Here is a 12,117-nt window from a genome sequence, read left to right on the forward strand (position 1 = left end):
CGGGCTGACATGCCTGCCCAAGAGTGCTTATTCCCGGGCTGACATGCCCGCCCAAGAGTGCTTATTCCCGGGCTGCCATTGACGGTAGACTAATAAATTGAGAGTGATGAGCGGCAAAGGGAAATGAATCATTGATTTTTACTATAATTTGGACAACGCCGGCGGCGGGCCGGATTAAAAATCCTAATGGGCCGTATATGGCCCACGGGCCGAGGTTGAAAAACTTGTACACACACGATCCGGGGGCGGGGCGAGCGCGCGAATCCCGTTTCGGCGAAACCTCCGTGACCATTCGGTGGAACGTCCATTAGGCGACCTGTCCATCTGTCAAACGTCCGTCGGCGAAACGTCTTTAGGCGAATCATCCGGCCACGCAAATATGGTTGTGTACAAGGACATGGCATACATTTTGACATTGTATGAACATTTTTGATTTGGATAGTTAAAATAAAATACTGCAATAGTGTGAATCCATGAATATTGAAGCAGTGAAGTGGTAAAGGGTGATAGCACACATGGAAAAAAAATGCACCTACAGGTTTAAGTAAATTTTACGCCAAAGAGATAAAAACAAAATGGGTGAAGATGGTGATGAAGACAACATTTTGGATGTTAATAGCAAAAAGAGAGATTAACACAATTTAATTCAGGTGTAATGATTGGTTAAAACTGCACGAAACCTTGTGTGTCAATGTGCTGTGTCTTCAGATTTGTTTCTCTCTCTCTCCCATTGCTCTTAGGAATGTAGGCACTTTCTTGGGTTATCTGTGTCGGTGCTGTCACTATTGAGCCCTTTCTCTTTCCCCCTCTTTTTGTTCATTTTTTCTTCTTAAGTGAGCTCTGCCGCGCGCTTAAGTGTGTGCATTAAAGTGATAATTGAAAAGTTTGGAGAACTACTAAGAGAGCAAGTGAAACGGATATTTTAAGTCACCAGTCTGGAAGGAGTGGACACTCACCCTTCCGTTTGATTGCAAGAGACGATAACTGACAGCTAGCGGGTTTCTATTTTTTGTGTGATGCTTTTTCCATACACGTTTATGATGAGTTTATAAAACCTTTTTTAGGGAAGAGAAATAATTAGACACCAGATGTTCCAAGTAGCTGAAATGATCAGGAAACGATGTGAAGAAATCTTGGGGCGTTTGATGCTAAAGGGGAATTAACGTGTTTTAGGTGTAGATGTTTCTTGTTGTGGTGTGTGAGAGATAAGCCTGATGTGATATGATTTTTTTTTTTTTAATCGCAGGACAAAATGGGCGCTGCACTATTCACGGATGCAATCTGTTGCCGCCCGCATCCTCTCGGCACACATGCATGTTTAAACTTCATCAATTGAAAGAAGATAAAGTTCCATTCACGATTATTGGTCATCAAAATAATTTTGAAATAAAATACAAGGTGGAAAAAACATTACTGCATTACGCATTGCAGAGTGTTAGTTTTGCTGCATTGAGGCTAATGGCAAAAGACAACGTATTAACTACTTTAGCTTGCTATGAACTATGGTAGTCTTCTCCAAGACACAATTTTTGTGGTAAAAAGGTGATATTTCAAACACAAAAACTTGCTGGGTTACGGCATTTGTAAATGAAGCAAAACATTGAAGAATGTAGTCATACCTTGAGATACGAGCTTACTGAGCAGTTGAACTGATAGCATTAACAGAGGTTACAGTTTAAACAATGGGGTTTCTGCTGAAACAAGAAGCACCTGACTGCAATCCACTGATTGCACCTCTAAGATACCAGATTTGTGGAAAGGTTTCCTCTTTAGAGGTTGGCACGAAACCCTTTGTGGAATAGTTTGCGCACCCCGCCCTAGTTCCTTAGGGAATGCTTTCGCTGATAGGACAGCGAGAGACTGCCAAGAAGCCATTTATGTAGATGGCAGACTACTTATGATGCAAACTTGCAAGTCTATTGACCTCATGGTTCTGAGATCGAAGGTTCAGTCTTGGGTTGGTTCCCTCCTTCCCTTGTGGAGTTTGTGGGTTTTCTTTGGGTACTCCGATTTTCTTCTACAACCTTATTACATGCAAGATAGGCTGATTGAAAACTCTAAATTGCCCCTGGCTTTGAATGTGAGCGTCAATGGATGTCCTCCTTATGCGCTTTTATTGGCTGGTGACCGAGATGTTTAAATTTGATCGAATATCATGGTGGAAGAGATTTGGGATTTTTGAAACACTAAGAGTGTTGTGAGTGTTCCACAGTACAATACCTTGACACACAAATAGGAAAAAATTGTGTGGGTCATTTGAAAGTCAGATTTTAACTTACCATGTTTTCACCTATAAAACGTGCAATCTGATAGGGCGCAGTCTCATTTGCGGGTAGATTTTCAGTTTTTTTATCAATACATAGGGCGCTAGATGACACTAGGCTAGCGTATGTTATGCTAGCCGCTAGCGTACCTATGTTATGCTAGCCGCTAGTGTACCTATGTTATGCTAGCGTATGTTATGCTAGCCACTAGCATACCTATGTTATGATAGCGTATGTTATGCTAGCCTCTAGTGTACCTATGTTATGCTAGCGTATGTTATGCTAGCCACTAGCATATCTATGTTATGCTAGCGTATGTTATGCTAGCCGCTAGTGTACCTATGTTATGCTAGCGTATGTTATGCTAGCCACTAGCATACCTATGTTATGCTAGCGTATGTTATGCTATCCGGAAGTTGTTCAGGGTCCGCAGACATCAACTTTTGGTGACATTAGGTCAGTATGAAAAAATACATTTTTGAATAATGTTGCAGGTTTATGTGATTCTTGCTGATAAAACTTTGATGAGAGTTAGTATTGGTGACATAAGTTTTAAATGAAAAGATTTTCAGATGGTAGTGTCCCTTGGGATTTTTTTCAATGCAAAGTGTGCCGCAGCTCAAAAAAGGTTGGGAAACACTCCTGTAGTTAGCTGGGATAGTTTCCAGCATCCCTCGTAACCTTTGTGAGAATAAGTGGTTTGGAAAATGAATGAATGAATGAATGAATAAATGAATTAATGTTTGAACTGTGCTCGACATAATCTCCAGGGCAATCTATGGCCAAAGCGTTGTTAATTCCCAAAATCAACATCTATTTCAAAGACTCCATATGGATTTTGATCCAATTAAAAACATGTGAAGGGAAAAAGTATTAACTAGTTAGGAAAGATGCTTTCTTAAAATGGGTTGAAATATTTCCCCGGGATTTGTGGAAAAACTGAATGCACAATTAAAAAGAATATATATTTGGTAGAGCATATAAATTGCCATTATTCACTACGCAATGGGAGAGAATATATGCTAGACGCATCATCGTCACAGCTTGTAAACGCCAGAAGTTTGATTGACAGTCATTATGCACATGTTGACTGAATCAGGCAAACAGAAAAAACAAGCTGTTTTGAAAGCCTAAATGAATGTACAAATGATTTTTAATCATTCAAATTTGGCAGGGTCTTTACTTTCACCCAATTGAAAAAAATATTCATTTTAATTTGACTTCATGCAACCTTTAAAGACGATTTATATAGTATATCGGATAATCCAGAGAGAAAAACAACTAATGACAAATGTCTGCCATTGTCCCAAACCAGACAGCATCAGAGTCAAAAATAGTATGGAAAAAATGGAAGAGTGACAAACTTTGTGAAGTTATTAGGACAAAAAAATACCAGTCTCAAAGGTCTATCTAGAGCAGGGGTGTCAAACATAGGAACCGGGCCCCAAGGAGGTTCGATCAGGCCCGCAGGATAATTTGAAAGTGGAAAAAATGCATAAAAGACATGGAATTAATTATTTTAATTCGCTGCAATTCATGGATTATCCGCTAAGGGGCGCATTCTTTCCATCAGAGTAGAAGACAAGCCGCATCACTGAGACAACCTACCTTTGTGAACAAATTTTCTCAGTGATGAATATCAATAAAACAAAAATGTGTTTAAGGCTCACAAACAAGCACTTAAATGACATTCTGAAAGTGACAGCTAGTCAGGACATGACCCCTGGTGTTGATGCACTTGTACAGGCCAAAAGATGCCAAGTTTCAGGAACAAATACAAGTCCAGACTAGACTAACACCTTTAAAATGCTGCCTTAGATACTGTTTGCATTGAAAGAATACAGCTCTGTGAAGATGAATCCTTACTGTGGTGATTTAAAAAATATGCACTTTAATGTTAGTCAGCAGCTTCAAAACAAAAGTTGTGTGATGGAATTCTACTGTTCATACAACTCCATAAGTTTTCAGTATGTATTGTATGTGTATGTATGTTTCATGTATGAAGTTTACAGATTTACAGGACAGGCAAACACTTTCTTCATTACACATTTAAAATCACTCTCCTTAGTTTGTAAGGTGCACGCAGGGATTACATTTAGATTTTATATGCGTATGTGTAAGCGGTTTAAAAATTCCTTTCTTTAAAAGTCTCATTTAATCTTAAAGTGCATTACTATATTTTTCAGTACCAATTAAAGTTTTGTGCCTTTGTACAATCAGTGGGATCAGTTGCAATGCATATTTATGAATGATAAAAGTAAATTGCACATTTGTCTAAGGAAATATGAGGTGTTTCATGAAATGTTTTGTAAAAGGATAGTTCATTACATTTCAATATTTTCCTAATGTTCTTGTGCTTCTTTACACCAAAACAAAGGAAAGACATGATATTTTGGTTATTTATAGCAGAGCATGGTATAATTTTAATGGTCCGGCCCACTTGACATCTCCCTAGGCCTTATGTGGCCCACGATGCGAAATGAGTTTGACACCCCTGATCTAGAGCTTCTAAACATCAAAATGCATATTTCGTAGTGGGTAAAGAGAAATCTCAGACCATTTTTCCCAGTGATATTTACCATGGACCCAGGGGGAAGCCGCCGACGCACTCGCCAACGACAGCCTCCCAGTTTCCCCTCCAACGATTATTCGCCCCTTCCCCTACTCCTGATGTCCTACCTATTGAAATTTTCCCGACGAAGAGAAAATCTTCAGCCTCCATCGCCCTCTGTTCATCGGCCTAGTTATCTGGATTTGGACTCTGACTATTCTGACTGTGAGGAGGGTCCAGAGCTAATAGATTTATTAGGTTCAGATTCGGACTCGGGCTGCGATTCCCTCAGCCGATTTGGACTACGGTAATCTGCCCCGGTGAGTCTTGACTCCGCCATCTTCCCCACAGGCCCCTACTTGGGTTCCTGGCTGGCGATCTACAATGGACGGCGAGGCGGCTCAGGTAGGGGTGTTGAACACTACCCGCTTACTACAGAGAATGCGCACTTTTTGGGGGGAGACGCGGCAGCGAAGCTTTCCTCGTGTCCCGGAGGTGAGCGTCCCGATGCCACGTTCTAGGGCCCCTGTGCTGGCTAGTCCAACAGTCATCCTGTCAAAATTACATTTTACAGGGGCCCATGCCGGTTAGTCCAAAAGTCATCCCCGTTCCAAAGCAACGTTCCAGTGCGCCCGTGCCGACTAGTCCTCCAATCACGCCCGTTCCAAAGCCACGTTCCAGGGCCCCCGTGCCGACTAGTCCTCCAGTCAACCCCGTTCCGATGCCACGTTCCAGGGTTCTCGTGCCGGCCAGCCCCCCAGTTATTCCCGTCCTGGCGCCACGTTCCAGCTCGCCTAAAGGCGGCAACTCTCCTGGCAGGAGCATTGAAGGGCCGCCTCGGACGCCCGCCGGACCGCCCAGCCCCACTCTACTCCACGGGCCGGATTCGTTAACCCTCAGATGGACCAGCACCACGGTTCCTTACGGGCCAGTCAAAATGACCGCCAGGCTGGGTTTCGAAGCCCCACCATGCCCTCCAAACCAGGGTTTTTTCTTTGTTGAGGACATTTGGCTTTGGGACGTCTGCGATTCGTCCTTTAGGGGTGGGTTACTCCCTGGTGTCCTGTCCGAGTGATTGCCCATTGTGTGTCGTTTCTCCGCCCATGGTGTATCTACCCCCTGCTTGCTCATTGTGTGTTTCCCAGGTGTTCCTAATTGTCTCGTCAAGCCTCAGTCTATTTAAACCCCAGTGATTGTTTTGTCATTGTTGGTTTGTCTGCTTTAACCTGCCATGTTTCCATGTCTCCATGCTGCCTGTTTCCAAGTCCCCTCATGTTTTTCCCGTTAGGTTTGATTTTGTTATTTGATACCAAGTCTTTTGTTACGCATTCCCTTGTCCTTGCCTGCTTTCCTGCAATTGGGTCCAACTCCACGTTTCATCGCCACGACGTCCCCAAAGACGTAAAAGAGTTATTGTCATCATGAGTACAGTATATAAAGTATTTATGCATTGATTAAATATATATAAATATTAATACATTACAGTATTTGCATATGCATATAACTGTTACATTTAATATATAAATTTAGATGTAAAACATTAAGTATTGTAAATACTGAGAAATGATTCTGGTCATTTGAACTATAGCTGAATTTACGACTGTTAATGCCAAGTTGTCGCACAAGGTCCCTGACCATGGCCACATGAATCCCAGCTTCTGATAAATATTTCCTATCAAGGTCATTGACTATTGCCTCAACTCCATATGCTCATACTAGAGATATTAATTTGTGTCATATATCGCAGAGCCCTATTTAAGTCTGTTTACTAGCGAAGTTTGGGAGTCCAGCTCTAGAACTCATCTGCTAAAGTACCAGACTGCTCTGTTGTTTTTCTTCAAAATAGAAGAGAACCATCCTTTGCGTTGTTTTATTCATCTCATTTTCTGAACCACTTTATCCTCATTGGGGTCGCAGGGTGTGCTGGAGCCTAACCCAGCTGACTCCGGGCCAGAGGCGGGGGAAAACCTGAATCGGTGGCCAGCAGGGCACAAGGAGACGGACAACTCACACCCATACCTAAGAGCAATTTAGAGTGTCCAATCAGCCTACCCTGCATGTTTTTGGAATGTGGGAGGAAACCGGAGTACCCGGAGGCAGCCCACACAGGCCCGGGGAGAACATGCAAACTCCACACAGGTTAACCTATGCATTTGGATTACACATTTATTTTCAATTTATAAAATGGAAAATAGAACACAAAAGATGTTTTAACAGTGTAGCAGCATGAAGAAATATTCAAGAAGTGTAGCGCCAATTCAGTGTTTATAAAAGATAGTGAAGTCCTCACCAGTCCAGCTGGAGATGCATTGCTGAACTCACCAAGGACCCTTGCCTCCCCGAAAGCGTTGACCAATACCCACATGACAGGGAAGAGGAGGGGTAAAACTGGCAGAACACCCATCAACTGAAATTACAGTATTAGCATTATTATTATTATTTTAAATAATTCAATAGTATTATGGAATGGTTGGTTTTATTTGACTGGTAAATTTGAATATCTATTTAATCTGAATCTGTTTCATACCCCAATGTGACAAAGAGAATAATGTGGTTAAACGGTTTACCAGAGCCATATGTAAAAGTGGTGGCCAAAAATGGTAGTGCAATCACGATCAAAATATTGAAGCCCAAAACATGCTTGTCGCCCTTTGGTTTGTCAGATACAGTGGGGCAAATAAGTATTTAGTCAACCACCAATTGTGCAAGTTCTCCTACTTGATAAGATTAGAGAGGCCTGTAATTGTCAACATTGGTAAACCTCAACCATGATAGACAGAATGTGGACGAAAAAAAAACAGGATTTACGGGGGGAAAGTAATAATTGCTTAATAATTTTGGAACAAGCAGTGGTTCTGTCTCATTGAGATTGTGGAGCATAAATGGGGCCGAGAACCTTATTAAGAATACCAGCTGCGGTTCTTCTTCGATGAGGTTCAAGAGTTAATGACAAAAACAATTTCGAATAAGTTGTGTAAGGTTTCATTCCTTACACAGGCTGTCTTTCCCTTGACCAATAAAACAAAGATGCGTATTAGGACGGTAAACCATTGTTACATTAATACTTCCAGTAAATACCGTTTACTGTTTCCTACTTATATACTTCTATATAACGTTATCCCACTGTGAAGCAGTTATTTGGAGAAGAACAAAAACACGAATCCAAACCTGAGTGGATGGGAGAAGGCAAATAAGTATTTAGTCAACCACCAATTGTGCAAGTTCTCCGACTTTGTTAGGTTTATCATTATTATAGATGTGTATCAATATTATTATATTATATGTACTTGCAATGAAGAGTAATTGACATTAATACAAAGGGCATTTTAATGCATCTCTTGCAAAAGTGAGGACTGTGGTTCGCATCAAGAGGACTGGGAATGGCCTTGGGCAGGATGGGTTCACAACAATAACGGTGGACTGTTTTTGCTTCGCGAAAGGAGTTCACAACAAACGGTCTTGGGAACGGTGGACTGTTTTGCTTCGCGAAAGGAGTTCACAACAAGCGCCCTTGGGAACAGTGGACTGTTTTTGCTCCGCAGGATGGGTCAACAACAAAGCGGTCTTGGGAACTGTGGACTGTTTTGGCTGGGCAGGTCGGGTCCACAACTGGCGCTCTTGAGAGAATTCGACAGACCTACAATTGTTTTGATGACTGTGATAAAATGTTATGAAACTCTAAATATGTTTAGACTTCTGTGGGGCATGGAGTTAAAATCTTATGAATAAAGTAGCGAGCGAGACCTCGAGTTGTTAGAATGATCTAGGCTACATACGTGGATGGATGTATTTCTCTTCTTGCAAGAATTAAACAAAGATGTGACTTCAGATGCCTCTTTTATTATGAATTTGGAAATACCCGAGGATTATTCCAACATTTTGGTCCTTCGAGCCTGTGGTCAAGATACCGGAGCAGAACCTGTAATTGTCAGCATGAGTAAACCTCAACCATAATAGACAGAATGTAGTAAAAAAACAGAAAATCACATCGTTTGATTTTTAAAGAATTTATTTCCAAATTAGAGTAAAAAATAAGTATTTGGTCACCTACAAACAAGCAAGATTTCTGGCTATCAAAGAGGTCTGACTTCTAACAAGGTCTAACGAGGTCTCCACTTGTTACCTGTATTAATAGCATCTGTTTTAACTCATTATCGGTATAAAAGACACGTCCACAACCTCAGTCTCTAACACTCCAAACTCCATTATGGCCAAGACCAAAGAGCAGGACACCATAGACAAAATTGTACACCTGCGAGAACCTGAGAACACTGAATCTGCAATAGGTAAAACACTTGATGTAAAGAAATCAACTGTGAGAGCAATTATTAGAAAATGAAGACATGCAAGAACACTGATAATCTCCCTCGATCTGGGGTCCCATGCAAGATCTCACCACATGGCGTAAATTGATAACAAGAACGGTGAGCAAAAATCCCAGAACTACACGAGGGGACCTAGCAAATTACCTAAAGAGAGCTGGGACTACAGTAACAAAGGCTACTATCAGTAACACAATGCGCCGCCAGGGACTCAAATCCTGCACTGCCAGACGTCTCCCCCTGCTGAAGCCAGTACACATTCAGGCCCATCTGCGGTTCACTAGAGAGCATTTGGATGATCCAGAAGAGGATTGGGAGAATGTGTTATAGTCGTATGAAACCAACATAGAAATTTTTGGTAGAAACACAGGTTCTCGTGTTTGGAGGAGAAAGAATACTGAATTGCATCCGAAGAACACCATTCCCACTGTGAAGCATGGGGGTAGAAACATCATGCTTTGGGGCTGTTTTGTTCTCTTTTGGTATCGACCAAATACTTATTTTCCACCATGATTTGGTACTCAGATGATTAGCCTAAAGACGTTTCGCCGACGGACGTTTGACAGACGGACAGGTCGCCGAATGGACGTTCCACCGAACGTTCATTCGGCCGAACGTTCATTCGGCCGAAACGGGATTCGCACGCTTGTCCCGCCCCTGGATCGTGTGTACAAGTTTTTCAACCTCGGCCCGTGGGCCATATACGGCCCGTTAGGATTTTTAATCCGGCCCGCCGCCGGCGTTGTCCAAATTATAGTAAAAATCAATGATTCATTTACCTTTGCCGCTCATCACTCTCAATTTATTAGTCTACCGTCAATGGTAGCCCGGGAATAAGCACTCTTGGGCGGGCATGTCAGCCCGGGAATAAGCACTCTTGGGCGGGCAGATGTAGCAGAACCGGGCCGTGAAATGACAGCAATCAGGTCAAATACATCCTAAAACAGCATTTAATGATCAAATGCAAATACTGAAGCTCTTTGGACATTAGAACCGAGCCCAGGGAAGTGAATTCCTCGGTAAAATGTTGCGATGATGTCGCGATAAGGCAAAAAAAGTCTATATACGACCATTCGCCAAACGGCTCAAAATGCGTTTAATGATTAAATACAAATACTAGTATTGTATATACAAATACTAGTATCAGGGGCGAGCGGGCGGATCACGTTGCGGCGAAACCTCCGTTCGGCCGAATGACCGTTCGGTGGAACGTCCATTTGGCGACCTGTCCGTCTGTCAAACGTCCGTCAGCGAAACTTCTTTAGGCGAATCATCCGGCCACGCCATGATTTGCAAATAAACTCTTTAAAAATCAAACAATGTGATTTTCAATGTTGTTTTTTTCCACATTCTGTCTTTCATGGTTGAGGTTTACGAGTGTTGACAATTACAGCCGTCTCTAATCTTTTCAAGTAGGATAACTTGCACAATTGGTGGTTTACTAAATACTTATTTGCCCCACTGTAAGCGGTGCTCAATCTATTCTGGCGAAAATGTGTCTGTTCTGTGTTCTGTATAACAAATGGTTACCATAATAATACTACAACTACTACCATTCTCTCGGCTTTTCCCATGAGTGTGTGTGTGTGCGAGTGTGTGTGAGTGAGTGTGTGTGAGTGAGTGAGTGAGTGTGTGTGTCAGTGTGTGTGAGTGAGTGAGTGCGTGTGAGTGTGAGTGTGTGATTGCGTGAGTGTGTGTGTCTAAGTCTGTGTATGTGATTGCGTGAGTGTGTGTCTAAGTGTGTGTGTGTGTGAGTGTGAGTTTCTGTGTGAGTGAGTGTGTGTGAGCGTGTGTGAATGTGTGTGCGAGTGTGCGAGTGTGTGTGTGTGTGAGCGTGAGATTGTGAGTGTGAGAGTGAGTGTGAGTGAGTGTGAGTGAGTGTGAGTGAGTGTGAGCGAGCGAGTGAGAGAGTGAGAGAGTAAGAGTGAGAGTTGGAGAGCAAGAGAGTGACTTGAGCGAGTGTGTGGGTGCCCGTGTGTGTGAGTGAGTGTGTGGGTGCGAGTGTTTGTGAGTGAGTGCGTGAGTATGAGTATAATCGGATACGCGTACGTTAACACATCTATACACGTACGTATACAGGTATACGCGTACGTACATGCGTACGCAGGTACACGCGTACGCACTAACACGCGTACGCACGTGTAAACACGTATGTTTACAGGCGCGTATACATGTGTATAAATGCATGTATGTATACTCGTATACACGCATTTATGTATACTTGCATACATGCACGTATGTATACTTCCGCAGATCCTTCCTTCCATCAGCTGTCAGGCTCTTTAACAAAAAATTGGCTGAGTGTGAAGACCTACCGTATGCATGCATGTACATTCATGTGTATGTATATATGTGCTAAGCAACACGCTTATTTATTTATATATTTATTCATTAACTTACTTATTACCTATCTATTTATGTCTAAAATGCCTTTCCTATTCCTGCATCCTCACCCTCTTGTTACTGTGACAACGAAATTTCCCGAATACGGGATGAATAAAGTTATCCAATCCAATCATATAAACACAAAAACACACACACTCATACACACTCATGGGACAAGCCGAGAGAATGGTAGTAGTTGTAGTATTATCATGGTAACCATTTGCTATACAGGACACAGAACAGACCCATTTTCGTCAGAATATATAATTGACCATGTATGTATACGCGTAACACACGCATGTATACTCGTATACGTGCATGTGTACGCGTATACATGCACATGCAAAGGCACACGACGCACGCAAACGCACATGCGTGCTCACAGGCACATGCATGCGCAAACTCGGGCACGCACACACACATGGCACGAGTGTAGACGGTCTCTTTACCCCAGTGCAGGGAACGGCAACCCAAACAAAAAACAAATATGTCTGGAGCCGCAAAAAAATTAAAAGGCTTATACAAACATTATGACGAAGGCAACACATGCTGTATGTATCTATATTAGCCCAAATATCTTTCCACATGACTCTTT

At 42.3% G+C, this 12,117-nt stretch overlaps 1 protein-coding gene across 5 annotated transcripts in view; it reads right to left on the minus strand.

The window, feature by feature from the left end:
* The window catches only part of tmem94 (transmembrane protein 94), a 201,013-nt gene that overhangs the window by 103,208 nt on the left and 85,688 nt on the right, over positions 1–12,117 (minus strand). For 3 of the 5 annotated variants that reach the window (XM_077625143.1, XM_077625140.1, XM_077625139.1), the window contains one exon: positions 7,106–7,222. The exons of the other annotated variants lie outside the window; for them this stretch is intronic. In XM_077625143.1, the coding sequence (XP_077481269.1) occupies positions 7,106–7,222 (117 nt within the window). The remainder of the gene's footprint in view (positions 1–7,105; positions 7,223–12,117) is intronic. 5 annotated transcript variants of the gene reach the window in all.

The sequence above is a fragment of the Stigmatopora argus genome, chromosome 18 (genome assembly GCF_051989625.1).
Source record: "Stigmatopora argus isolate UIUO_Sarg chromosome 18, RoL_Sarg_1.0, whole genome shotgun sequence".
In the NCBI taxonomy this organism is placed as follows: Eukaryota; Metazoa; Chordata; class Actinopteri; order Syngnathiformes; family Syngnathidae; genus Stigmatopora; species Stigmatopora argus.